Source organism: Accipiter gentilis, chromosome 9 (genome assembly GCF_929443795.1).
Source record: "Accipiter gentilis chromosome 9, bAccGen1.1, whole genome shotgun sequence".
NCBI classification, from domain to species: Eukaryota; Metazoa; Chordata; class Aves; order Accipitriformes; family Accipitridae; genus Astur; species Astur gentilis.
This window is the reverse complement of record NC_064888.1, coordinates 4,036,766-4,064,243: the sequence shown is the minus strand read 5'-3', so window position 1 is coordinate 4,064,243 and position 27,478 is coordinate 4,036,766. Positions and strand designations below refer to the sequence as shown.

Here is a 27,478-nt window from a genome sequence, read left to right as displayed (position 1 = left end):
AAGGCAGAATTCCCTATTTCAATTGAAATAACAAGCGAGGAGCTTTCAAATGCTTTGCAGTGTTTCAGAACCCCACACAACTCCTGCAGTGCGCGGCCAGCCAGACTTATCTGCTCGTTTTGACGTGATTAACCTGACAGCCTACACAGGCCTGATCCTGCAAGCCCTGGTTTTGCCTCATTTGGGCAGAGTTTGCGAGACGCTGCCCTTCACCCTGGCTCCATCGGTGGCTCTGCGGGAGCCAGAGCCGCAGCAGGAGTGTACCAGAGTTACCGTGCCCATCTGCAGCTGGATCACCGAGTTACTGGCTGCGGGATGCCCACTAAAACCAGAAAAAGCAGAAAGATGGATGGACGGATGGAGGCTATACCCTAAACATCACACCCAGGCTTTCCTGCCTTGATGTTTGCATACAGACTGTGCCACCAGCCCCACGCGCTTCCAAGCAACACCGGGCAGGTCCACAACATCCCCGCGTTAATACACATTGCTACATATATATGAATACGCACGTGTATACATTTGCACAAACCCACTGTCACTGCAAGCACGGTGCTGGCACTCTGCGCTTAAACCCATACACGTTACCTTCGTTAGTAGGAAGCCACTAACAAGCTGTGCAGGTCATCGCACACGAATGCCAAGAAAACCTGCATTTTTGCCTGTGCCACATGCGTAGCAGAAAAACTATGCCAGGAATGTGAAAGAGGGCTGAAACTTTTTATTGGGACTAGTTTTTCGGATCTCTTTCTGCCTGCAAAGCCAGATGTCTTTCAGCTCTTTGGTGTCTAACGTTACGGGGCTCTGAGGGAGCTGTATGAATTTCTGCACATAAGCCAGAATAGCCATTTCTATACAGTTTAATGCTCCAGACCCTGAGCCTGCCCTGTGGGGACGGTGACAGCCAGTGTCCCCCAAAGCTCCCAGTCTGCTCCCGGTAAGATGCTCTCACTCCTTGCCCTCCCAGGGCACACAGGCTCATGCTCACCAGCACAGCACACCATGCTATATGGCCATCGCCAAATGCACCCACAGCTCCTGTAAGGGGAGAAAAACGGAGTTTGGTAATTTGGGGAGAAAGGTGCCGACCCTGGAGCCAGTTTTGGCTGGGGAGAAGGAGAAGGAGCCTTCCCACGCCTGCGAGGTGGCCACGGAGAAGATGGAGCCAGGTTCCTCACCCAGTGGGAAGGCAAGAGCTGGAACAGGAGAGGTTCGGAGTGGATACAAGGAGAAACATTTTCCCCAGGAGGACAGCGCGGCAGCGAGCAGGCTGCCTGGAGAGGTTGTGCTGACTCCAACCTTGGAGGTTTGCAGGATAAAGCCCTGACCACCCTGCTGTGACCCCGCTTTGCGCAGAAGCCTGGACAGGAACCCACGGCCCGAATCGCCCCACGGGAGGGGACTCGCCTTGGCCACCGTGGGACATTTTTGCGGGGTGTCTGCGCGCTCCCAGCCCCCCATTTCCCCCCCCCCCCCCCCAACCCGCTCCCAGAGCCCGGGGGGACCCTTGCCAACCCGGGGCCGGCAACTCCCGATTTCCAAGCTCGACATGTCGGGCAGGCAGCGGGCAGGCTGTCCCGGGGACCCTGCCCGGCTCCGCCCCGGGACCCGCGTCCAAGAGCCGGGGCCTCTCCCCCCCCCCGGGAGGGAGGAAGGAAGGAAGGAAAGAGGGAGGGAAGAGGGGAGGGAAGGAGGGGAAGAAGGAGGGAGGGAGGATGACAGCGCCGTGAAGAAAAGCAGGGGACCCGCTGCCCTCCCTCCTCCCGCACGGCAGGACCAGGCGAGCGAGCCCCGAGGAGCCGCCGCCGCCGCCGGGTAGGTGCAACGGGGACCGATGGGGCTGAAACCGGAGCGTAAACGGGGAGGGGACGGAGGACACGGACCGGGAGCGATGGGCAGCGGTAGCGGGAACCCCGGGGAGAAGGGGGACGATGGCGGGCGGGGGTCCGGCCTTTCTCTCCCGGCTCCGAGGGCACTTGCTGGAAGTTGGGCTGTGCGAGGAGAGACCGCCGCCCCGACACCCGGGCAGGGGGAACGGGCCCCCGGGAGAGGCCGGGGGCTCGGCGGCCGCATCCCCCCCGCGGGGGCGGCCCCGGCTTCTTTGTGCTCTCTCCGGCCTCGGCCGTTCCTTTGTCTCCGTGCGGGGCCCCCCGCCGCCCGCTCCCGGAGCGGGGCAGAGCCGGCGATGTCTTTCCGCTGGCCCGGGCTGCTGGATCCCAGAGCCCTGCCTTGGGAAAAGAAAGTCCTCCGGACATACCGCTCAGCCCGAGCAGCTCGCTCCGTTGCTTTCTTTCGGGGGAAAAAGAAAAAAAAAAAAAGGAAAAAAAAAAAAAAAAAAAAGGTGGGAAAAAATTTTAAATTAAATAAGGGCGAGCTCTTCAGCTGCAACGCTGAGCTTCCGTCCGGAGCGAAGCGTGTCTGGGCCGAGAAAAGGAGACTTTCTCACAACCATCCCGGAGTTGCATCATCCGGCCTGTCAGCCCCTACCAGGGAGGACTGGAAAGTTGTCCTCACCCTTTCTCCTCCTGCCCCAGGACCGCGGGGGCACCCTGGCCCTCGGCCGGCTCCTGGCCACCAGGAACCAGTGACTTTTCTGCTGGTGCTGGGGCACCGGCACCTTAACGGCCCCAGGCGCCCAGACGGGACTTGGCTGGCATGGGGTTACCTTGGGGGGGAAAGGGCCGCCCCGGGCAGAGTCCCCGCTCGGCACCTGAGGGGATTTTGGCAGCTGCTCCCAGCCACGTTCGGGGGAGCTGATTGCACCCCATGGCCTTTGCACCGTGGGACACGAGCCTGGCTTCGATCCCCAGGGGAAAATGTCTCCTTTTCCACAGTCAATGATTTATGACACCACGCCAAGACAGGGATTGAACTCCACGATTTTCCCACATCTACCGAGTTGCTTCAGTGCAGGACTCTTTTTCACATCCCTGGACTCCCTGTGCTGTCAGGACCTGGGCACATTCTGCTTTTTCCCAAAAGCAACAGGGATTCACTGTTCCCCCGGTGAACATCTCTCGCCACCAGTCCCTCCCAGAGGTCCCTGGAGGGCTACAGACGCCTGTCTCGGGGTGAAAGGGGAGCAGAGCGGGGCACAGAGTGAGTGGTATCCCTGGTTTTTGGCATGGGTTTGGCAGAGGAGCTTCCAGGCTAGCGTGGAGCAGTGGGGAGAAGGAGCACAGGACGGTGGGAGGGACCGTGGGCTCTGCGCCCCAGAGAAAGGGCTCATTGAAGCAGGGACGGGCATTTGCGGTTCCCAGCGTGGCCGGGGGGCGACGGCACGCACAGCGGCTGGCATTGTGCTGCCGGCGCCAAGCAAACGGGGCTGGGCGGTCCTCTCCCCCGTCTTGGTGGTCTGCTCTCCGGATCCCCTTGTTGCCCGGCAGGTTGGCGCATTTGATCACGCACCTTTGCGGCAGGTGGTGCTGCAAAACTCACCCCACCAGCATCCGTGGTTTCCAGCAAGTTGGTTCCAAGGTTATAGGCTTGTTAGCTAGCTCAGCTGGTCCTCGCTGGCTCCTGGTCCCGATGAATCCAGGGCAACGCAGCCCAGCACGCCTGCAGATGTGCAGTTTTATTTCCGTGCTCGGCACCGATGTCTCTGAAGTCCCGTCACATTCACCAGGGGCTCAGGCGGCGGCAGCAGCAGCTCTCTCGGTTGGGTCAGGAGAAAACACCTTTCTTTGGACACCACCCAAGGTGAGGGAGAGCAAAGACTGCTCCGTCCTGGCCACGAAGCCTGGGCTGGTCCTATCGCTAGCATTACTGTGCCTGACACCAGCCTCTAAATCCCTTCTGGGCAGTGCTTTTTAGGACACAAGGAGCAAGGACAGCTCATGTAAGTCATCCCACAGCTCTGTGTGCCTCCTCGAGGGGGATAATGAACAGCAGACAGAAGATAACCTCGCACACCTGGAGTTTGAGAGCACATGCAATGAAAAACAAATTGTTTAAGTGGTGCTTGTTTGTACCAACGCCCACTGCTGCTGCTCCTGAGCATAATCTCCGGTCTCTGCCCTCACCTGCATGCTTCAGCTCCCGGGGTGGCTTTGCCCTGGGTGCCCAGTTAAGAGGAGAGCAGAGGACCAAGCCAAGGCGGGTTGAAGGACTAAGGGGCAGAGCCAGGAAGGGAATGGGGATGAGAAACAAGCGTGGCCCCTGCGTTAACTTGAGGGACCAAACACGCGGAGGAGCAAACCCTTGGCTGTGTACCTGGATGGCTGCCCAAGCCAGGGGGACAGTTCTTCTGCCCTTCCCGTCCTCCCTGGGGGACACAGCCCCTGCTCGTGCCCAGGTTTCTGTGCTGCAGTGGGATGGGTTGGGGCTGCCGCAGGCACTGGTGCCCTGTCCCTGCCTGAGCCAGAAGAACTTTGCATTCCCGACTTTCTCCTCCGATGGGCAGTTTTCAGGCTTCAATTTGACAAGTCTCGGGGCTATTCTAGGCAACTTTATAAACATCATAGGAGGTGACTTTTTTTTTTTTTCTTTTCCCTTTTTTAGCTTGAATACACATGGGTTTAAGCAAAAAATACCTGCCCAGGCAGCCTCCTTAGCTGCGCCCGGGGGGCAAACCGAAGCGGTGCTGTGGTTGTGCCATGCCTTGGAGAAAAGCCAGGGGCAGGATCAAAATTGCTGGGAGATGAAAGCAAAGTGGGAAGCGTCAGTGGCACGTTTCCCAAGGCCAGCCTCGGGAGGAAGTGGGGAGCGGAAATAGAGTAAATACAGAGAGAGCTCAGGGTGGTTTTTTGTTGGTTTTTTTCTTTTTTTTTTTTTCCCCAGGTTGCAGACAAAGAGCAGCAGGGAGAGCAGATAACCGCCCCTGTGCCTTATCTCTTTGTTGTTCTTCTCCTGTGTTTTGCTGGCTCGCGTTGCCGCTGTTAATCTGATGAAGCAAAGCATCGCAGAGGGAATTACTCCAGGGGCAGCGAGCTCAGCCGAAGATCCCCACAGGCTCCTTCCTCCCAGGAGCCGGGCAGGGATGCATGGGGGCCGGGGGGCTGGATGGCCAGAAGGATCTCAGGCAGGGAGGGAGCTTGCAAGTAGGTGCTTTGCCTCCATTCCTTGTCCAGAGCTCATTTGTTGCCTGTTGAGTCACCAGAGGAAAATGTGACTTCATCCAGTCACACCTCCAGCTAGCTTCCCCCGCCAGCCCACAGGCATCTTTTCTTTCCTGGATCCCACCCAGTAGGTGTTCAGGGCAGCTGGAGGAGGGGGATGAGAACCCTAAGGCTTTGTGAAAGACCCTTCCTTTCCCAAAACTGAGCCAAAAACCCCGGTTCCACTCTCCCAGGCAGGCAGCGCCGCGAAACACCCTATGGAAGTACAACAAGAGCATCCCTTCCCTCCTTCCTCTCACCACAGAGCCTCGCCATCCTTGCTCTGGGGCTATGCTGCTTTTCTCACCCCACCTCCAACACCGGTGGGAGCATCCATCCGATGAATTGACTTGCTGGGGCAGACTTGAATGGTTTGGCATCTCTGTAATTGTCCGAGTCCTTCCTTCTTGCTGTGGCAGGGTTGAGTTAACTTGCTAGCAGTGGCGGATATCCACCCGAGCAGTTTTGTATGGGAACAAAACCCCCACCACCACCCAAAAGAAAAAGCCCCTTTGCTGGCTTTGACTTAGCTGGGAAACCTGCAAAGCCTTTTACCATCTCGCCAGCGGGAATTGTAGCCGTCCCTGCTGAAATGAAAAGCATTTCCAGCCTGAGGGATAGGAAAAAGCAGGGAGCAGCACCGGGGGAGTTCCCCCAAGCCGCGTGTGCCGCCTTCTGGGGCGTCTCAGTTTAACGCTCATGGAAATTATTCCGTCTTGCTTTGAGATGTGCAGCGTAAGAGGAGACCGTTGGCTGGCTGCTGCCTGCCGGCGCCAGAGATGATGTCCATCCATCTGCTCCCACTGCCGGGCGCGCATCCCCTGGGAGCGGATGCTGCTGGTGCATCCCCGGGGCGGTAGCAGCATCCCGGTGGCTCTCCTTGCACATCCGACCCGGCGGAGCCCCGGCAGGCGGCCGGAGGGGAACGTGCGGGGCGCACAGAGCCCCTCTGTTCCCACTCACAAAGGGACACTTGTGGCTTGCTCGCTGCCCCGGCCGGGCTGCGCCTCGCGGGCCCCAGCGAGGAAGAGCTTTAGGATGCCAAGCAGGCCCCAGCCAGCCTCGCCGGGTCACCCCGCGTGTCCCCCAGCCCCGTGGCTCAGCTCTGCAAGGAACCCCACGCCTGTCGCCGCCGCCCTGCGGGTCCCAGGCAGGAGATTTGCAGCCGGCTGTTTATTTAAAGAATTATGTCTGCCCCGGGGCCTGTGAATCGGGGGTTTCGCCAGCGCTGCTGGAAATGGCTCTCTGTGTCATCCCCGCAAGTAATTCCTGGTCTGTGGCTCATTTGCGGTCGGTTGGCTGGGGGCATTAGAGGGGGAAAACCCCGTGCTGGCTTTCCCCAGGGATTTTGTCTGAGCAAGCGGTTGATGCCATCCTCCCGCTGCGTGCGTGCTCTGGGCAGCGAGGCAACGGTCCCCTGCGCCGGGGAGGCGAGGGCAGGGATGCAAGACCACCGCCACTGCTCCCCGGGATGCCGCAAACCCAAAAGTCCCTTGCAGCGGCAAAGCCAGCAGCTCTGCCGGGTGCCGAGAGACGTGGCTGCACGCCGAGGGCTTTGTATATTTTATTTCTTCTCTCGGTTGCTCAAATACTCCGACAAGTCCTGTCGTCACAGGGGCACCGAGCGGGACCGACAAGGGGGGACTCGGGGGACGGCGCGGCAAAGGTCACCTGCCCCGGCTGCTGGCCTGTCCCCGAGGAGCGGCGTGCTGACAAACTAAACTAACAGGGCTGTTAAACACACACACATACGTGTGCGGGGGGGATGTCGGTGCCACTGACGGCAGGGGGAAGGGGGGAGCCGCTGCGGAAGAGCTTGGGAGCCACCAGGGATCTCCAGGATCCCTGCGTCCCACCAAAGCCCCGGTTTCCTGGGTGCGTAAGTGCGGGTGTCTCTTTTTAGCAGCTTTTGCTGGGAAGGAGATGGCTCAAAGCCAAGCCCTGAGAACTGAGTGGTTTGCTCAAGCTGGGAAACTCCTGGCCCTCCCGCAGAGAGGGCTGGGATGCTGCCCTAGCCATGGGGCACATCCCTCTCCTCCTGCCCACGTTCCCTCCTTCCCAGCGGGAGGGGCATACAGTGAGCGACACCAAAAAAATGCACATTTTGGCTGCGGACAGCATTGAGGAGGTTTGGACGTGACGCAATGCCTGGCAGGGCTTTCCTGCTCCACACCCTGCCGAATGCCATGGGTACCGCGGCTCAACCAAGGCATCTCCCCTCCAGCAAACCTCAGGGGCCCCCCCAAAGGACGGGGCTCTGCCGGGCTCCCTCGCTTTCACCCCTGAAAGCAGGGGTGCGACAGGCTGCCGGGGTCACGCTGGCAGGAGCCAAACCAAAGCTAAATAGACTTTCCCTGAGTCACCGAAAGTCTGGCCAAGAAAGCAGGACAAGCAAACAGCATCACCCACGTGGCCGGCTGGATGCCGGGCGTGCGAACCAGCGGCCAGGTAGCAGGCACCGGCAAGCCCTACACGTGTAAATTTGCACACACGACACATGCTAGGGACCTGCCCCGGGGTTCCAAACGGCAGCTTTGACCCCCAAAATCTCTACCACCTCCCAGTTGGGATGTGGGTTTTGTGCAACTCGGAGCAGCTCCTATCATCACCCCCACTTCGTCGACCCCAGGAGGAAGAGGAGGGCTGCGGCGGGAGGGATGCCGAGTCTCGCAGTGGGTTTTGCATCCTGCACCGAGCAGCTGCACCGTCATTTGTTTTGGGTTTTTTTTTTGGTTTTTTTTTCCCTTTTCGGAAAAAGGCCCCAGGAGCATTTTACACCCTGAGCGGGTGGGACTGGCAGCAGCAGCAACATTTTCTGGCCCGCCATGGTTCCTGGAAACCCTCTGGCTTTCATTTTCGTGGCTGAGCAGCCGCTGCTGCTGTGCCACAGGAAGGCGGAAGCCACGCGGCCCCACGCTGGGGCCCTACGGCAGAGCCTGCGACCCTCCCCAAAAGTAGCTCTTTCCAGAGGCTGGGAGCCACGATGCCCAGCGGATCAGGATGAGGAGCTGCTCTTGCACCCGGGGGGGGGCCTCGCTGCCTGCAGCAGGTTTTTGGCCGGCAGGGAGCAAGCAGCTGTCGGGGCGGCGGGGATTGAGTTTCAGGGCTGGCAGGGGCAGCCAGCAGAGGCGCGGGAAGGGGTCCTGTCGGGGAGATGTATTTCGGGAAGGAGGAGGAGCAGCCGATGGGGGCTTTGGGCAGCTGCTCCTCACGGGCGGGATGGGAGCAGTAGGAAGGAGCTCCCCCCCTTTTTACTGCTTTTGTCGAGACCTCGTTGCTCATCCTTTGAGGGAAGGGTCAGCCTCTGACCCCTGCCCGCTCCCCCCTGCCCGCAGAGAGCCACCACCGCGCTGACCCTCCTTCTCCCCGCAGGCAGGGCCACCCGGGCCAGGGCCAGCAGAGCAGACGATGCCGGGCGGCTAGCCCAGGACACCTCCCCGGTGGGCGGGAGGGACGCGTGCGTGTCCCCCCCATGGAGATCCGACGCGCTTTGCCCCAGGATTCCCGGGAGCTGCTGCACTGCCTGAAGATGAGGAGCAAGTATGCCGTCCTGCTGGTCTTCGTCGTCGGCCTCGTCATCATCGAGAAGGAGAACAACTTCATCTCCAGGTAGGGAGTGGGTACCTAAGTTGCCTCATGCTTTTAATCCTTTCTCTCCCCGACCCCCCCCAGCTCCTGGGCAGCGGGATCCCCCCCCAACACACCCCGCTAGGACGCGGGGGTGGTCCCGCTCCCCTCCAGGCTGGACTGGGTCTCCCCACAGGGTGTCGGACAAGCTGAAGCAGTCCCCGCAGGCGCTGGCGGAGGCCAACGGCACGGAAGCCAGCCCGGCGCTGGCTGAGAACGGCTCACTGGCCTCGCTGCAAGAGCTGGACGCCGCCTTCTCCCAGCTGAGGTCTCACCTGCGCAACGTCACCCTGCAGCTGGTGGGCGACGGGGACCCCAGGCCGCGGCGGCACGTCTTGCTGATGGCCACCACCCGTACCGGCTCCTCCTTCGTGGGAGAGTTCTTCAACCAGCAGGGCAGCATCTTCTACCTCTTTGAGCCCCTCTGGCACATCGAGAGGACGGTGACCTTCGAGCCAGGGGGAGCTAACGCAGTGGGCTCGGCCCTGGTCTACCGGGATGTCCTCAAGCAGCTCCTCCTCTGTGACCTCTACATCTTGGAGAGCTTCATCTTGCCAGCACCCGAGGACCACCTGACGCCCTTCATGTTTCGACGGGGCTCGAGCCGCTCGCTCTGCGAGGAGCCTGTCTGCACGCCCAGCGCCAAGAAGGTCTTCGAGAAGTACCACTGCAAGAACCGCCGCTGCGGCCCCCTCAACATCACCCTGGCCGCCGAGGCGTGCCAGCGCAAGCAGCACGTGGCCCTGAAGACGGTGCGCATCCGGCAGCTGGAGTTCCTGCAGCCGCTGGTGGAAGACCCTCGCCTGGACGTGCGCATCATCCAGCTGGTGCGGGATCCCCGGGCCGTCCTGGCCTCCCGCATGGTGGCCTTCTCCGGCAAGTACGAGACCTGGAAGAAGTGGGCATCCGAAGGGGAGGCTCCCCTCCGCGAGGAGGAGGTGCAGCGGCTGCGGGGCAACTGTGAGAGCATCCGTCTGTCAGCCGAGTTGGGGCTGCGGCGGCCGGGCTGGCTGCGGGGTCGTTACATGCTGGTCCGCTATGAGGACGTGGCGCAGGCGCCCTTACAGAAGGCAGAGGAGATGTACAGCTTCGCCGGGCTCCCCCTCACCCCCCAGGTGAAGGAGTGGATCGGCAAAAACACGCAGGCGCCCCGCGACGGCAGCGGCGTCTACTCCACCCGCAAAAACTCCTCTGAGCAGTTTGAGAAGTGGCGGTTCAGCATCCCCTTCAAGCTGGCGCAGGTGGTGCAGGATGCCTGCGCCCCGGCCATGCGCCTTTTTGGCTACAAGCTGGCCAGCAGTCCCGCCGCGCTGGCTAACCGCTCCTTCAGCCTGCTGGAGGAGGCACAGCCCTCCTGGGTCACGTAACGGCGGAGGGAGGGGGGAACGGACGGCGGCGGGGGGGAATGAGGGGCTGCAGCCGTGCTCCCGGCCGGCCCGGAGGAGACTCGGGGGTCCCTGCTCCCGGAGATGCTCCTCGCCGCTGCCGGGTGGAAATCGGCAGCCTCAGGAGCTGGAGCATCCTGCCAGAGCTGACCCCGGGGTCCCGCAGAGCCTGAATTACACAATTTCCTCCGGGAACGGGGAAATCGCAAGGTTGAGGGGCAGTGGGGAAAAGCGGGGGGGGGGTTCGGCACCGGGGCCACCTCCCCAGCTTGGGGACTGTGCCGAGGAAGAGGAGGGTGAGGGCGAGCAGAGGGCGACAGGACCAAGCACCTCTGTGTTGCAACCCCCACCCCCAGCTAGGATGAGGCAAGGACAAGACCTCCGTGGTGCCAGCAAGGACCCGGACCCCAGTGGCCTTACTGGTTTAGTGCCTTCATACACCAGCACAGACTGGGAACTGCCCCAGAGGCATGCTGGGGCAGGAGTCACCTGCAGAGCCCTTGGAGCACTTGGGCTGCAATGAAATGAGATGACTTTGTAGTTTGGTCCTCTTCAAAGTTGGTTTGGGGTTTGGTTTTTTTTCCTTTTTTCCTGGGTATTTGCATACCAGGGTCACCAGGCAAATTTATTTATTTATTACATGAAAAAGAGGGGGAGGCAGGTCAAGGGGCTAAGCCCAAAAATCAGAGCAACACAATGTACCGCAAAGAAACAGAGACACACCCAGAGCCGAGGTGGCGGAGGTCAGATTTTGGCCGGCGACCACCACATGCCCTACCACACGATCCCGGGAGAGCCCCCGGGGACCGACAGGCTATAACCCCCCCCCCCCAGACCCTCAGCAGAGTGCGGCCGGTACCAGGACTGCACCCACCTCAGGTGGGAGTGACTACAAAACGCGGCGCCTGCTGGAAGACGGTCGGACTTATTTAATTAAAAACGAAAATGCAACAGCACGGAGTCCAAAGCGTCTCCTGTCTCCTTGGTATTCGTGTGCACCCCCCACCCGGGGGGGAAAACCCCAGAAATACTTGCCAGCAGCAAGGTGCTGGTCACCAGTGGGTGACCGATACCTGGTAGAGGCACGGGGAGTTTTGGGGTGTTTGCCACATGCAGACGTTCACCCAGCAATAGCCTGGTGCTGAGCTGCCCCCTCCAATTCACATTTAATGAATTAAAACACCTATTTTTAGCCCCCCTTTGCAGCACATCCTTTTACTCCCCGTGTATTTTGAGTTACGGCAGCCACCCAAGGGAGAAGCCAGGCACTTCGGTGGAGGGTAGGGGTTCTCTCTGCCTAAGACTTGCTGGGGAGCTGAGGGAGCCCCGAGGGGTCCCCGCTACCCCCCAGGTGCGGCCAGCAGCCCCACGTCACCTCTCCCCAGCCAGAGCTGTCAGCCAAAAGCAAAAATAAATAAGTAAAATCAGGCGGCGGCTGGCCGCAGCTGGGCTCCCTTTCTGCCGGCGGAGGGCGGCTGGGAGGAACGCGCCTGGGCCCCGGCGATGAGCCGCGGCTGGGGCGAGCTCACAAAAGCTGTGTTTTTGACCCAAGAGGGAGAACAGAGGCGGCATTGAGGAGCACGGGGCCGGCCGGTGGGGAGCAGCCACGCCGGAGCCCTGGGCGGCCGCCTGCTCCCGCCGGCTAGGGAGGTTTTCCGAGCGTGGCCGCCTTGCTCGCTGGGGAGCATCTGGCCTCAAGGTGTGAATTCAGGGTGCTCGACGCCAGCCGGCTGGGGAGAGGGTGCAAAAGTGGGGTTTTCTTCGTATTGAGCGGTGTGGGTGATACGCTCATCGCTTGCAGGCACTGGAGAGCCGTCAACCCCCTCCCTGTCTCGCACGCAGCTCTCGGCATCACTGGATTTGCCGAGTGAATTGGGTTTTGTTTGGAGGCTTCCCGCCGGGAAAGCGGTGGGGTCGCCGAGGTCGCCTGGATACCCCGCGGCTGCGCGCTGGGAAAAGCCCACGGAGCTCGGCCAGCACGAGAGGGAACACGGCTGGACCCAGGGCAACAGTTACAGGCAAACGCCTCTCCTGTGCTTCTGCAAAAGTACCCATTAGTTTGGCTTTTGCAAGGCAAATAAAGTTTAAATTAATTGTTGCTTTGCAAAGCGGCACGAGGGGTGAATAGCTGGTCAACTGCCAGAGCCGGGAATGGGACGTCGGAAGGGTGGCCCAGCGTTCCTCTCCCATCCCACCGTGCACGGAGGAGCCTCGGGGCTTGGGTAAAGCAAGGTTTAGGGCGCAAGGACAGGCAAATAAAGGAAAATATAAAGCAAGCGGTGAGGAAAGGGGGAACTGGGCTGAGCTGAGGCCAGAGGGGATGACGACAACCACCCATTCTCACCTGCGCTGCCTGCACAGCCTCAGCCCTGGCTGGCTCCAGCCTGTCATTTCTAGCTAAGTACAAGCATTTCTTCCTGGAGACCCTCCAGCTTCCCGTCAAAAATGTCATAGGACAGAAAGAAAACGCGCCCCGGAGCCATGCAGATTTCTGTAGGGGCTAATTGCTCTCATTAAACCCACGCAGCCGTGACTCCAACGCGGTGCCAGATGCATTGGGAAGCCATGAGGGACACACGGCTCCTTTCAAGACCGAAGCAGCCAAATTCACCCTGTGCCAGCTGGGGGGAGGTTTGTCCCCCCAAGAGAGGCACCTCCTGCCTACCCTGCTCCAGCCGCTGCCAGGCCTTGCCCCAGTCCTTCCCCGTAGGAGGAAAGGCATGGATTTGGGAGAAAAAGCACACATTGGGAAAGCCACAACAAGAGGCAATGCCTTAGAGCAAGGACGTACCTGCATTCAGCTGGGCCACGCAGGAAGCCCACAGCAGGGGCCGCAAGAGATGCAGCCTCACCTTTCCTCCACCCACACCGATGCCAAAAAAAACCCCATCCTCTTTTCAAGGGATTCAAGTTTTCAGAAATAAAACAGCTCCTGAAACGACCAGGCTTGCCTTAAAACAAGCAAACAAAAGAAAAAAAACCCTTCACTTCCCCATCCCAGGGCGGCTCCCACCCCTTCTATAACCTGCCCTGTGCAGGTCAGTGCCTGCAGCTGTGCTGCCCTCAGGCTCACCTGCTCAGCCTGCCACAGCTGTATTTTAGGGGAAATTTAGGCCCATCCTAGTGATGCTTATTGTCACCAGAGAGACATTTTCTGCAAGTAGCCCAGAGCAGCGAGGGGACACATGTCCTGTGGAACAGGGCCACCAGCCAAAGCCTGCTTCTCCTCGGAGTTATTGCAGGTGACACAAGATGATGTAGCACCAGTGAGAGCTTTAATAAATTATGTATGCACTGTTCCCTTCTAAATGGGATCTTTCTGGTTAATGCTTCCCTCCGCCAGTCTAATCCAGACTTGACTTTGGACGGCAGGTACACCCTGCTGTTTCTCTCCCTGCCTCTCGGAGACACTTGGGGCTCGCTGGGGCCATGCTGGCGTGGCTGACCTTGCTGTAGAGAGGCAATTCTTGCTTGAGTCAGAAGATGCCGGTGCCCACCAAGTAAGAGAGTGGTCGAGGCAGGCAGGTCTCTGAAATGCCACCGTAGACACCGTGCTGTTTAATGCAAGGCCGAGGTGGCAAACTGCTACCAGCAGCTGGCACGGTGGATGTCTGCCGGGCCACGAAGCTGCCAGGCTGGCCGACAGAAATGCATAAAAAGGCCTTTTTCCAGCTTGGCACGAGGTTTGTCCCAAATCTCAGAAGTCGTGGCTGCTCCACTGGCTTTCCTGACATCCCGTCCCCTTCCCCTCGCTTGCTCTAGCTCCATTTAATGGGATCGGCTGAGCTAATCCCCCGTGTCCCATCGCAGCGCTATCAGATGGGATTTCTGCACCGGGGCTGGAAGGAAACCCATCGTCCAAGCAATCGCATGCCCTCACCCAGCCCCGCTGGCTTCTGCTGGAGGCCGGATCCACCCTCGCTCTTCGCTCCACTGTGGAGCTCGGTGTGGTTCCCGCAGGGAGCTGGTGCATGGCTATGGCTTCGCCACCTGAACCCCGGATCAGTGGGGGTACCCGCGGGCCAGCGAGGGACCAGAGGCTGCAGCATACACGGACATTTCAGCATTAAATGACAGCCTTGTTTTCTGTTGTGTTTTTTTAAGAGACTGCATGCCTGACCAGACCGCATTTCTTGGTCTCCATCCCATATTTATCCTGTAATTACACCTTCGGACAAAGGCTGCCTGTCTGTGAGACTGATTTTTTTAAGGATACAGTTTTATTATATGCTGTGCTTTCACTGTAATGAAATCCTGGGGAGGGGGGGAGAAAACTCCCCACAATTTGGGGGTGAAAGCTGTTCTTTCTCAAAACCTGCCCCAAGAGCGAAGGAGCTTGCCTAAGCCCTCTCCCTTCTTTTTCTCAAGGAAAACCCAACCGCTGACATCCTTTCTCCTTGTCTACCACCCCATGAGGATTCATGCCACAAAACCCCTCTCCATGTTGTCCCGTAAGAGAAAGGTGCTGCCGAGCCGCAGGCTCCTCTCCTGCAGGAGCAGAGCCTTGTCAGAGAGGTCTTTGCAATCCTTATAGCCAGCCAGCTAAGCTGGATAAAGCTGATTAAGGTCCTCTTTGCACCTGCTTGGATCACAGCACAACAAGGGATAAATTCCCACAAAAGGGCATTTCCGTAAAATTCCTAGTGGCCACCACACACTTGGCTCTGGAGGGATAGGGAAGATTTGTTCCGCGTGATAACCAAAGGCAGTTATTGGAGCTGTTTGAGCAGGGGTTTTCTCCAAGGGGAAGGAGAGCCCTGGCACTGCCTGCGCTCACCCCATGCTGGGGGCTGCCGTGAGCCTGGCCGTGCTTCAATTCCCCAAAACCTGCATTGGAGTGAGCCTCCCGACAGCCCTAATTTGTAGGTGCCTGATGATAGGTGAGATGAACCCTGCTGCCGGAGCGCGCTGAGCCTGGCAAATTCATCCCATGTGTGGTAGCAGGTTAGGTGGGAAGCAAGATTTTCGCTGTGCCCTGCTGCGTCATGCAGGGGAAGAGGAGCTGGGGAGCACCCCGGCACAGAGCCCGCTTCAGTTCCAGCAACGAGGAGAATAGCGTTGTGGCACAGCCCCGGGACAGAGTGAACCCCCGCTACCAGCTCCCCGTGGCTCTTCTTCTGGATACAAAGATCAGCTGATTCACAGAGACCATAGCATTTCACATTTGGGGTTTTCCTGAATCCCTTTTCCGGGTGGGATCTGCGACCAGTTTATGGGCTGGCACGTACAGAGGCACTGCCTATAAATACACAACTGGCTGGTCCAGCCTGACCAAAATAAGGTGACTTTGGTGCTGTGGTTTATGGGAAGTGGCCAGTGGCTGGTTTTCTCAAGCTGATGTCACTGAAAAACTGGAAACAAAAATGAGGTTTGTTGGGGAGAGACTAAATAAAACGGGACCTTGTTGACTTTTGCTAAAAGTAAATTTTATTTTTAAGGTATAAAATAGCCAGTGTTGACGCTTAAAAGCAGCAGGTACCAGTCTGAATTGGTTTTTCCAGGCAATTCTTTGCCCTGGACTGACCCGATTACACCCCAGCTGTGGCAGAGATCCCCGAGGCATGCGGGGGTGACCAGGTCACCCGGGGCAAAATGGGAAACACTGGGGCAGGTGCCAAGGATGGGCAATACGGTTTGTCTAGCGGAGAGAAATCCCTCACCTCATCCCTGGAAAACCCAAAAATACCCTCTCCTTGGAGCTGTGCAGCTGGAGGGCTGCAGCGATGCTGCTGCCGCCGGGGCTGTTGCAGGACGATGTGCAGGCAACGTCTGCAGGCAGAGGGAATGTGGCGCGTGACGCTGCTGATACAGAAGAGGATGAGCACGCTCGTCCTCGGGTTTTGCAGAGATAGCTGCTAACCAGATGCACAGTAACAAAGTCTGCTTGGGAGCGATTACTCCGCAGCGAGTTTGGTGACATTTATTGTTAAGTCCTGAACCATTTGTTTATTTTGTGTTTGTGAGGGATGTTTTTCCCTCCCACATTGAGGCCAGGAAGAGCTGCAGCTGGGACAAGTCTCCTTTGGTTTTGTGGCAGAGACATTGTCAGCGGGGGGACCCCTCCAGCAGCTCAGACTTGGCCGGTAGGGATGGGGTCTTCAGGCTGGCCCAGGAGGGAGAGCAACTCTCCGGAGGAGAGTAAAGGGAGGGATGTTAACGCTCTTCCAGGTTGTTGAGGGCTACTGCAAAGTTAAAGAGGCTAACCTGCTCCGATGCTCGTGGTGGGCAGGACGAGGAGGCACAGGCTTATCAGGGGTTCAGGCAAGTGCAGAGCAGGGGCATTCGTGTCATCCTAAGGTCTTCCTACGTTGTAGCCATTCTTCAATTTATCATACTCAGAGGGATGTCTATTAGCTCTGGCTGATGCTGGATTAAACCTGATGAGGGGAGCACACAGAGACAGGTGTATACCCACGCTGCCTGCGTGGCGTTTCAGAACTGCAGGGGAGGGGCAGGAGCATCCCGCAGAGCCCTTTCCCTATGCCCCTTCCTTCCCACTGGACCCCTGCCATCCCACAGGGAGCGTACGGTCCACGGGGCAGCTGTGATGAAAAGGCCAAGGAGCATGGAAGAAGCCAGGGCAGACCAAGCACTGCCCCCAGCCTCCCCATGTGCCTCCACTGTACGGAGCACCAGCAGAAAACAAAACCCTCTCTGAAGCTGACCAGCTCTTACTGCAGCCTTCTGTTTGCAGCCGTCTGGAGAAATATCATCAAAACAACATATTTGCCAATGCTGAGCACGCACCTGCATGCAGAAAGTTCCCTCTGACCACAGTTTTGAGCATTCAGAGTTTCTTCCCGTTTGCCTGGAGTTGGATGTGAGGTTTTCACAAAAGCTCCTTTTACCCACCCTGTTAGTTTTGGGCACTCTTTTTGCCACTGACCTTGTCTTCCTTGTTGGTGCATCTCCAACTGGCCAGCTCAAAAGTTTTTTACCCTTTTTTTGAAAGGTGATCTTCTCGGTGTACAACCGGATTCACCTGATGATAGCTCTTATTGCCTGGGAGCGATGCTGTGGAGGGCTGTCCTCGCCAGTGACTTTGTCTCAATTTGAAGGCAAGCAGAGCACAACCAAACCCACCACTGGCAATGCCTGGGAACACTTTGCCTTTGTCTTGGAGGCAGATGAAGACATTTGCCTTGTGAACAGCAGACTTAGGGCAGGAACAGGATCTTTTTCTTTGTGGCAGGTCTGGTGCAAATATACCTGAAGGGGGAAAACACCACGTGATAGGGGAAAATAGGGGAGTACTCTTGGAGTAATCAATTTCTCTCAGCAGCAGGTATAGGCTGTAGAATAGATGCAAATGCCTGGCATGAAAAGCCAAAAACCTCCCAGCCTCTGGACATTCGTAAATTCCCAGGTTTTCTGGCCAGAAAGGGTGCCTCTGTGTTTGGCAGCTCTGGAGGATTTATCTTCCCCAGATTAATCAAAAGGAGTTTTCCCCCATTGAAAATTTTAGCATCCTGCAGCCGAGTCCTGCGTAACAAGAAGCACAAACCTGCCCTCAGCTTATTTCAGCTGAGGCTGTGGGCTTTCCTACCGAGGAACTTCCTCCACTCCCGGCTTTATTGTCAGCCATTCCATCCCTCCTCTCCCAGCTCTCTTCCAGGCTTTAAGGTGTGCAGTGGAGAGATACCCCCCTGCTTTCAACCCCTCTGCCACCCTTCTTCCCCAGTCCCTGACAGAGGGGAGAGTGTCCAGCACCGCACGCTGGACTTGGACACCCGTGTCCCCATGTCCCCACAGCCGAGCCGGCTGCACCCTCTGGTGGCAACCCTGAATCCAGGCCTTGCTTTTCCTGGAAAAGATGCGACTTCCTTCATCGTCACCCACCCACCAGGTTGGGGGGACTTTTGCTGAGGACCACACTGGGAAGGGGGCTTCGGCACTGGACCGGCGTTGGCTGGAGGAGGAAGGAGGAGCAGAGGGAGCCTTCAAACCATCATGGGAAGGGGAGTGTGGGGGCAGCTCTGCCAGCTCACAACGCCGCAGTGTGCACAGCAGCTATATTTATCCACAGGGCCGGCAGCTATATTTATCTGGAATGCCACAGGAGCCAAAAGTCTTCGGGGTAATTTCCGTGCTGTGGAAGAACACGATCTGGATGTCCTTTTCACTGTAAACCTCCTTCTCTGCTCCCTGCTCACCTTCTCCAGGGGCCTTTGCTACCTTCTCAGCTTCTCCCTACTCCTCCTTACATCCTACTGTCTCACCACGGTGATGCTGGGCTCATCTTCCCTTTGTCCCTCTCGCATAGCCCTCTCTGGGCTCCTTTTCCCACTGCCGCTGGGAGCAGATACATCTTCACTTCTCTCTCCATGGGAGCAGTTTCTCTTGGTGAAGTGGGGGGGCCATCCTCTGGCTCCATTCTTCACCCAGCCTGCACTCTCGGCCACTTTGTGGGTTTCCCAACGAGCCCCTCCAAGCCACAGCCACTAAGGGCTGCAGAACATGAAGTCCCCTGGCAAGGGCAGGAGCAGGGCACCCTTCTGTTCCCCCCCAAAAGGGGGCCTTGAACCAACATGCATTTAACCAACATTCATAGCTGACAAAGGACAAGCCAAGGTGGACAGACAAAGCCTGATGTTCGTGAACTTTCCAAAACAAAGCAAAACCATCTCCTTTTTTTGTTGGTTGGTTTGGTTGTTGTTTTTTTTTTTTTTAAAGATGAGCTCATAACTTTTTAATGCTGGGGTTTGGCAGGACTGACCACACATCCTCAGCATTAGCAGAGCCTCTTGTCTCGCACAGCATCGTTACCCGCTGCCAGGCTACAGCTGCCAACCCCGAGCCGGCAGGCTCAGCCGGGGCAGTTCCCCCAGTCTCTGGGTGTTTGCTTAAAACACAGCCCTTGGTTCCTAAGACCGTTAGGGTCCCCCTCTCACATGGAGCCTGTATGGGAAATGGGGGGGGATCTAAGGAAGGTGAAAGGGAAAATATTCTATATTTGGGACTCTGGTGCTCACCTGGGCAGCCGCTGTGCCCTGGGCAGGAAGCATTGCCCCACCCGGGAGGACCAAAGTCTGCAGGCTGGACTCAGACCTAGAAAAACCCAGCTCTCTCCTACAGCTTTGCAGTTGCCAACAGCTTACTTGTCAGCCTGCAAACGTGACTCCACCCGCCGCGGGGAGAGGCGGAGAGCGAGGAGGAGGAGAAGGAGGAGGAGGAAGGATCTGGCCCCCCCGCCCCAGCTCCATGGGGCCAGCCCCCTGCTGTCAGCTGCCCGGCTGGGTTGGGCTGGGTTGACCCGGGTTTGGTCTCCCCTCCCAGGCTTCAGCGCAGTACGATGGGATCCCGGGTGTCCGTGGACGATTCCGTGCGGGTTGTTGTGGTCGGGGGGGGGCTTCGGAGGCACAGCGGCCGCCAGCTTGCTCAAGTCGTGGGCCATCCCCTTCGTGCTGGTGGACGTGAGAGATGCTTTTCATCACAACGTCGCTGCCCTCCGTGCCGCCGTGGAGAGCGGTAAGAGCTTCGTGGACTTCCACGGTCACCCCCACTGCGCGGGTCCTGGGGGATCACCCCCAGCAGTGACTGCGGCAGCTCGGAGGTACTCGGGGAGTGACAAGGGACGGGATACTGAAAGTGCCGCCTCTGCCCTGGTGAGAGTGAAAGAGCTGATGTTTGCCATCTGGAAAACAAATAACTTGGCTCTGGGAGGATCCACAGACCGTCTGTGTTAAGCTAATTGCATGTCTGCTGGGAAAACAGCAAAAACTACTCAGATGGTCCCACATTTTTTTTTTTTTTTATTTCAAGAGTTTAGAAGGTGACTAAGCTAAAACCAGCAGCAGCTGGAAGGGATGAATGAATGTCTTTCTGTATCTGGTACTTGAAAAGTTGGGCAGCTCAGCAGCGAGGCCCTGGCTGATAAAACTCTGTCAGTGAGCTGCTCAGGCTTGTCTGGGACTTCACTTGGGAGGCTGGGCTAACCCCATTACTCCAGTTGCTGGGGATTTAGGGTGAAAATCTCACGTTCAAGGCTGGGAACAAGCATCAAAAGGATGCCAAAAGCTTGGCCTGTGAGGCCTCTGACATCCTGCCTGAAATGCCCTGAACCACAGTGGAGGACTTACTGGGAAACCAGTACAGGAGATTCTGTATGGAGAGCAGAGAAAAAGCAACCTAGCTGAGGGTGTCACCTGGCCTCTGAGGAGTTGATCTTGTCACCAGATCTGAGGCAAATGTCCTGAAGCTCATTGCTGGGCAGAGATAACACAGCAGAGGCCCAGCCTGCCGTCCCAGTTGCATACAATGCTTTTGTCTGAGCAAGGATGGCGTGAGGGCAGAATGGGAGAGGGGTTTGTTAGCCTCCGCAGAGGAAGATCTCTTCTCTGTTGTCTCCTCTTACCACAGGATTTGCCAAGAAGACTTTCATCTCCTACTCTGTCACCTTTGGGGACAGCTTCCGACAAGGCAAGGTTGTTGGCATAGACCCTGGGAGGCAAAGAGTCTTGCTCAGTGATGGCGAGGTGGGTGATGCAATAACTTGCAATGAGTAACTTGGGTGCCTTATGGGATCACCTGCTAATGCAGGGTGCCAGCCTTCGGCAGGGTGTGTTGTGAATCTCTCCTCCTTGGGGCTTTTCTTCAGCTGTGTTGTGGCTGCTAGAATGCAGTACTCCAAATCCAGGCTATGTTGGCTTTGACTGGTGATGTCTGGCTGGAAAAATGACTTGGAATTTAGGTTCCAGACTGCTGTCTGTGCTTGGAGTCCTCTGAGAGGGAAAAAGCAAGACGAGCAGGACCACAGGGCACCTACAGAAAATGTGCCTCTGAGCAGGAAGGAGCGTAACTCCCATCTGCCAGAGGAGGGGGGTGTGTGTGTGTACAGGACAGAAGGATGTTCTGGGAAAAACAAACTGGACCTTTGCCCTCAAGTTGAACGAGAGCTGGGAATGCTGTCCAGTTGTGGCAAAGATCCCCATATCTCCTACAGTGTGGGTCAGCTGAGCACACAAACCCCAACCTACCCAATGCCCCTGGCTTAAGAGTTCACATGCACAACAGCGTTCCTGTTCTGATGTAACCCCCAGCTTGGCTGAAATGCCTGACCCCAAAGAAGCCACAACCCAAGCCCTCTGGGAAGTCACCGATTGCTTTCCTCTAGGTTTTTGCCATCTGTGGGCAGATATACAAATGCTCATGCGTAATACCGGCCCTGTAATGCTAGGAGGTAGGGAGGAATGAAACCATGACCTACTTCTATGGAGTGCTGCCCCAGAGAGAAGCAGGCTCCCAGCCATCTCCTCTAAAACCAAGAGGCAGTGTGGGGAAATACTGTAGTGTTTAATCAACCCAAAGAGCTTGGCAACAGAGACCATCTTTCCTGGCATGCACTGAATGGCACCATCCCTTCTAGCCAAGCTAAGTGGCCTAGAGCCGTGTTGGGATGTGGGTGTGCAGTAAATACCGCACCCCGTCTACTGTTCGGATGAGCTTTTATTCTTAGAGCTGGATTTAGAGCTCAACAAGTAACCCTGGAGCTCAAATCCTTATCTAACTGCAGGAAGAAACAAGGGCAGCAGCTCTGGTGACTCTTTTCAGCCAGAGCATTTCACCTCTGTACGGAAGGGGGTGAAGGAGAGAAGTTAGCCTCTGGACCCAGCTGTGATGGTAGCTTCAGTGTCTGGCATAAATATCAGGTTATTTCCTGTAAACTTAAGGTAATTTCTTTAAAGCTCTCAGCTCACCTGAAGAGTGGTGCTTCTCTCAGACCCTGAGGAAGGCAGTTATTTGGTGTCACCTGGACCAGGTCTCTTCCTAAAGTCACTTTCTGACAGTGGCAAGTCCTTTCCTAGTTATCAGCAAGGGCTGGAGGAGAGGGAATGAGTAAATGGTACCTAGGAGGCAACAACTGAGTTCTAGGCTCTGTTTTTAAGAGGTCTAACATCCTATTCTACCTCTTGCCCTCCCAGGAACTTCACTACTCCCATCTCATTCTTGCAACAGGCAGTGATGGGCCATTCCCTGGGAAGTTCAACAAAGTCATTGATATGGAAAGTGCCATCCAGACCTATGAAGATATGGTTAAAGAGGTGAGGAATCAACTTACTTCCTAGGAAGCATTGCCTGCCTCTGGGTATCTGGAGCCATCTGTGTCTAAGAATAAGAGACCATGATGCCTGCAGGGACAGGCCAGGGCAAGGAGCACGTAGTACTAGCTTGTCTCGCGTTCTGCATGCCCCAGGGGAAGATCAGCTGTCCACACAAGGGGACACCTGAAATGCTCAACAGTGTTACAGTGTACACAGGGTTCTCGGTTTTTGTTTCCTCTTAATGAACTAAGTGGTTTACTGCTGTTGGGCCAGTGATGTATCTCAGAAAGGTCTGTTCATGGAGTGGCTGAAGGTATCTGACTTCCTGCACTTAACAGTTCTCTTGTAACTTGAGTTTCCTCTTTACTTCAAGATTGAGAAATCTGAGCGCATCCTGGTAGTGGGAGGTGGTGCTGCTGGAGTCGAGATGGCTGCAGAGATCAAAACAGAGTACCCAGCCAAAGAGGTATTAGCATATTAGTTACAATTAACTTCATCCTTGTTTCTGAGACTGTTCTTCTGTGATGGTCCTGCTGGAGGTATCAGAGATCACTGCAGATCAGGAGTTTCCATGCAATGGCAGCCTTCACCCCTGCTGCCTCCTCTTCTGCAAGCACCCTATAGCCCGTCACCAGCAATTATTGGCACTAGATGCTGTTCACTGGCTCACTCTCCTTGGGTGTTAAGCAGGGTGGAAGGAAGCTAGCTATAGCTGCTCCCACCCAGCATGCGGCAAGTCCTGTCCCATTCCTGTGTCCCCCCGTTTGCTGTTTTGTCCCCAACAGGTCACCCTCGTTCACTCAAAAATTGCACTAGCGGATCCAGAGCTGCTAGATAGCGTCCGTCAGGAGGTGAAAGAGATTCTCCTCAGAAAAGGAGTGCGCCTCTTACTAAGTACGTACTTAACAATGCCTCTGAAGATCTAGACCCTGAAGCTCTATAAGCTGCTCTTCCTTTAGCCAAAGCATCTCCTTCTGATGCCCTCTTTCTGACTTTTTTGACTAAGCATGGCTCCCTTGAATTCCTGTTTCTCTAGATACATCTGGGCTAGCTGGAAACGGCAGCCTAGTAAAGGTTTGTGACCCCGGGCTCTCTGTTGCAACAGGTGAAAGGGTCAGCAATGTGGAAAACCTCACACCAAACCAGTTCCAGAAGGACATGGTAGTAAGGACCGAAAAGGGCACAGAGGTGGTTGCTGACATGGTGGTCCTGTGCACAGGGATAAAGATTAACTCTTCAGCATACGCTGCTGCATTTGGTAAGTGGAAGAAAACACCAGGTGGGGAGAAACAACACAGTTCTTCAATGTCTTGTACTTGGGTATTGTGAGGTTAGGAATCAACCTTATACAACCTGCAGTGGTAATTCCATGATACAGCAAATAGTCCAAGATCACACTAAATACTTAGCTGTGAAATGTGACCTTCGGAAACTTACAGACCATAGATTGAGTGGCCAACAGTCTTCTCCAGCTCCTTCTGCTAATGCCTCCAAGGAACCTTAGTGTCCTAGTTCAGTATGAGGCAGATGACACCTAGAAGTTGATGGTAACTCCTGCTGTCAAGGCCAGGATTTTATCCTAGATATAAGCTTGCTGACTTCAGAGCAAGAATAGGCTCAGCAGATTCAGCGTTCTTGCTGAACTATCAGTGTCACAGGGCATTCAGCCGACTAGTTATTCGGTGATACATCGTCTGTCTGAGTCCTCTTACAGCCCAGTTTCAGTTATGGCACTACGACTATGGAGCGGTATGACGATTATACAGTCTCTTTCTCAGGCTGTGTATGCTAGCTCTTAATGTCTCTACTGAAGTATCAAAGGATGATTCATTGCATGAGACTGCAATAATTAACTACGGCAAGGCAAAAAGCACCTCTTCCCTGACGTGTAGAAAAGAGGGTGAAAAACCAACTCCTCGCTTTGTGTCAATGACATGTTTGATAACATCATCAGCATTTTGGGGTCTCGGGCTACAACAAGCAACACAAAGCTCCTTCTGAAAACTTACTGTTTGGCAAAACAGGGGACAAAATGGCAAGTAACAGTGCTTTGAAAGTTAACAAGCACCTCCAGCTGGAAGGCTATGAGAACATCTATGCCATTGGGGACTGTGCAGATCTGAAAGAACCGAAGATGGCCTACCACGCTGGGCTCCATGCCAACATTGTGGTGACAAATATCATCAACAGCCTGACACATAAGCCTCTTAAAACCTATGAACCAGGTAAGGTAATCTCCTAGCACCTGGCCTTAGCTGTTGGGCTGCTTTTCTGCAGGGAACAGCTATTTAACATATATATCAGAACTTGCATGGGACACTGATTAGAGGTGAAGGAAGTCACAGCTGGGGTTGACTGTATAAGCTTATAGTTCAGGCTTCATCTTAGTTCTTACCAAAGATACTGTAGATGTTAATTACCTGTGTTAGTCTATGGATGCAACGTGTCCTTTCTTCACTAATGTCTTCCTGATAAATCTACTGGTGGGTGTCTGCTATTCATCAAACTTGTTTCCTTTTCTTTAAATTGCTTAGTGTCCAATTGAATCCTAGGAACAAGGAGATGACTTGACTTTCTCCTCCTTTCTCCCCCTAAACTATACAACAAACACAAACTGAACAACCTAGCCTCAAAAATCTAGTTAGGCAATGGGTGTCATTAATAAGCAACTGATGTAAACACTTACCATAACCATGTTGAAAGCTGCTCCACGTGGATGGAGGATATCTGGAGAGCAGTTTGTTTTTTAAAGGCTACCTGCAGTCCCATTATAGAAAGAGGTAGAGCGGATGGTAGAAAGGAGAGTTGCAAGTAGTTCTCCTTGGGCCTGCTTCTTTTCTTGTCATGCAGCACATGGGTCCTGTGCTTAGCAGTAGGTGTGGGCGTGAGAGGGGGTGGGGATGGGAAGGGAGGGTTCGGAGAAAGTGCAACACCTACGTGTAGCAGGGTTTGATGTCTAACTTAAACCTCTATATCATCTTTCCAGGGTCACTAACATTCCTGCTTTCAATGGGCAGGAATGATGGTGTAGGCCAGGTGAACGGTTATTATGTGGGACGTCTTTTGGTGACCATCGCTAAGAGCCGGGACCTGTTTGTCTCCAAGAGCTGGAAGACAATGGGACAGACAATGCCCTCTTAGGAGGGGATCAGTAAAAAACCAGCAAGGAACACAGCAACCTGAAGAGGGAGAGGGTGCACTTCTATTGCTTGGATAGACTGATACTGTCTCCTGCAGCACCTCCTAAAGCCACCTGTCAGCATGCTGCATTAAAGGGGTGCCCTGCCTTGCTGTCAAGGGGAAGGAGACACTTTCCAAGTGAAGTGCACAGTTCTCATGATTAAAAAAACAGGGAAGGAATGTTTCTTTTACTTCCCTGTTGAGATAGCTCTGAGCAAGAAACCTGGTTTACCTTGATTTGTAACAATAAACACTGGTTTTCAAAATCTCTGTGGTTTTTTTGTTATGTGGTTTTTCCTTGGCTTTCTCTGCTCTTGCTCTTCTAAAAAGTACCTGCCTCTTACAGCTCTGGAATCTGCTCTGCAGCATGCAGGAAGAATAGCTTGCAGCACTGCCTGGGGAAAGCCTGCCTAAAGCCTTAAAAGGCTATGGTAATCCTGGAACTCAACAGAATATAATGCAGCTTTGTGTCAACATCTCCACAGCAGCTTTAATTATGTCCCTTATAGCACTGTACTTCAGCCAGAAGAGCTGGTTAGTTGCATGCTAAGTGTGACACAGCAAGCACTTAGTTACAGATGATGCTGGGTTGGTTGGCTGGTTGTTTTTTTTAAGGTGAGAAATTCCCATAGCAAAAGTAGGGTTTATAACAATAACCACACTTGACACATCTTTTTCTTTTTTCTTATAAAACAAACAAAATCACCATGAAATATTCTCAGTAATTACAGAGATTATTGTGAGTTAAAAGCAAAACAGAAGCTCCTCATGCATCACTTACTCATCAAATCCTTTTCCTCTCTCCGTGGGCTAGAGGCAGAAGTTTACCATCTACCCTCAAGGGAGAGCAAAAGGAAGCAGAACATTTTTAAGAGCTTTCTTTAAAGTGTGTGTGTGTGTGTGTGTGTATGTGTGTGTGAAAAATTCATCACTACAAATCTAAAATGAGGTTACTGTTTAAAAACTCCTAAACTAAAGTAACAAGGGACACTAAACAAATTCCTGAAAAGAGATGGTAACTCAATTGCTTAAGGTGATATAAATGGCTAGAGGATGCTGATAGCATGAAGAAATCGGACTAAACCCCTCTCATCTCTAGTCACAGCTCTTCATCAAGTCACAACACATCACACTACTACCACTCCCCCTCCTCATCACATTGAAAAAATAAAACCCACCTCTAATGCTTTTAATGCTACTCAAGTTTGTTGAAAAATAAAGTTTCATTTGGCTGCCATTGCTACTTAGTGTCTAGCTTGGCCATTTCTTGCACATAGATGCCAATACTTTCACTGTCGAAGAGCAGAAAGTAAATGTTCTTCAAGGAGGAAGAGCTGGTGCCGTCAAAATGGGTGGAAATAGCTCTTAGAGTCACCTGGGCTGCCGTCTGTTTTGGGAAGCAGTTTCTATGCGGTAGGGGAAGAAAACAGAACAAGTGAGTGTCAGCCACCTGCGCAAGCATTATGCACACGTGATGCTGAAAGGAACAAGCCATAGCTGTGATAACAACAGGCTGTTGTTAAGACAGTGCCAGTTGCAGTTTTGCAATGTGTAAATCCCAGAAGCAAACCCCAACGTTTTGACAGCAATATTCATCTGCTGCTGTATTAGTTTCCTTGCTGGCATAGTTACTGTTTTCATTTGCTTCTACTTTTTATAACCACACAAAGTTTTTTAACATTCTCCCTTTGAATTAAACTTTTCCATGCCATGCTGGGCAGACTAAAAAGTTCAAGGGATAATTATTTTTTTTTAGTTGAAAAGTGAAAAAAAACCCAACTCCCCCTCAACTACTTAGCTGACTTCCTCACTCTGTCATTAAAAATACTTCGATGAGACTTCAGTGGAAATAACAGGAATTACAGCCCCAAGCCAAATTAAGGCCAAGACGCATTCATTCATTCATTTTGATGGTAATATACTCTAACCTACAATCTGAAAAGCTAAAAGCTACCAGTCTTTAGAGTAAGTGGACTTTTCAACTGTGTTGACATCTCTTGGGGCACCTGGCCCACATCCTTGAGATTCAAGTTTCTTGGCAGCAGCATTTTTTCCATCTTAATCATTCTCATCCTCCTTTACCAAGTCACAAAACCTTTCAGCTGCAACACAGTTCCTTCACCCTCATCTCCATGCTACAAGGTAACTG

General features: G+C 54.8%; 3 protein-coding genes across 6 annotated transcripts in view; 2 read left to right on the top strand and 1 right to left on the bottom strand.

Annotated features, from left to right (window-relative positions):
* Positions 1–1,691: 1,691 nt before the first annotated feature.
* CHST3 (carbohydrate sulfotransferase 3) lies at positions 1,692–11,070 on the top strand. The gene is made up of 3 exons (XM_049810946.1): positions 1,692–1,815; positions 8,469–8,705; positions 8,860–11,070. Exons 2-3 carry the CDS (start codon positions 8,569–8,571, stop codon positions 10,088–10,090), a joined length of 1,368 nt encoding a protein of 455 aa, XP_049666903.1. The 5' UTR covers positions 1,692–1,815; positions 8,469–8,568; the 3' UTR covers positions 10,091–11,070.
* An 8,228-nt stretch (positions 11,071–19,298) lies between these two features.
* On the top strand, positions 19,299–25,589 carry AIFM2 (apoptosis inducing factor mitochondria associated 2). The gene is given in 9 exon segments (XM_049810891.1): positions 19,299–19,448; positions 19,450–19,576; positions 20,468–20,583; positions 22,030–22,149; positions 22,523–22,615; positions 22,935–23,043; positions 23,255–23,407; positions 24,174–24,374; positions 25,136–25,589. Coding segments are annotated over 9 exon segments (1,122 nt in total). The 5' UTR covers positions 19,299–19,400; the 3' UTR covers positions 25,291–25,589.
* A 262-nt stretch (positions 25,590–25,851) lies between these two features.
* LOC126042623 (core histone macro-H2A.2) overlaps positions 25,852–27,478 on the bottom strand; it is a 29,689-nt gene continuing 28,062 nt past the window's right edge. For 3 of the 4 annotated variants that reach the window (XM_049809996.1, XM_049809999.1, XM_049809998.1), the window contains exon 9: positions 25,852–26,735. In XM_049809996.1, coding sequence (XP_049665953.1) covers positions 26,570–26,735 — 166 coding nt within the window. In that variant the 3' untranslated portion in view covers positions 25,852–26,569. The remainder of the gene's footprint in view (positions 26,736–27,478) is intronic. The other variant, XM_049809997.1, reaches the window with a different exon arrangement.

Bases quoted from the DNA above. Each gene is read 5' to 3' on its own strand.
- CHST3 (XM_049810946.1), top strand. From the start codon at position 8,569: ATGGAGATCCGACGCGCTTTGCCCCAGGATTCCCGGGAGCTGCTGCAC. The intron at 8,706-8,859 runs GTAGGGAGTGGG...GTCTCCCCACAG, and splicing joins GAGAACAACTTCATCTCCAG to GGTGTCGGACAAGCTGAAGC.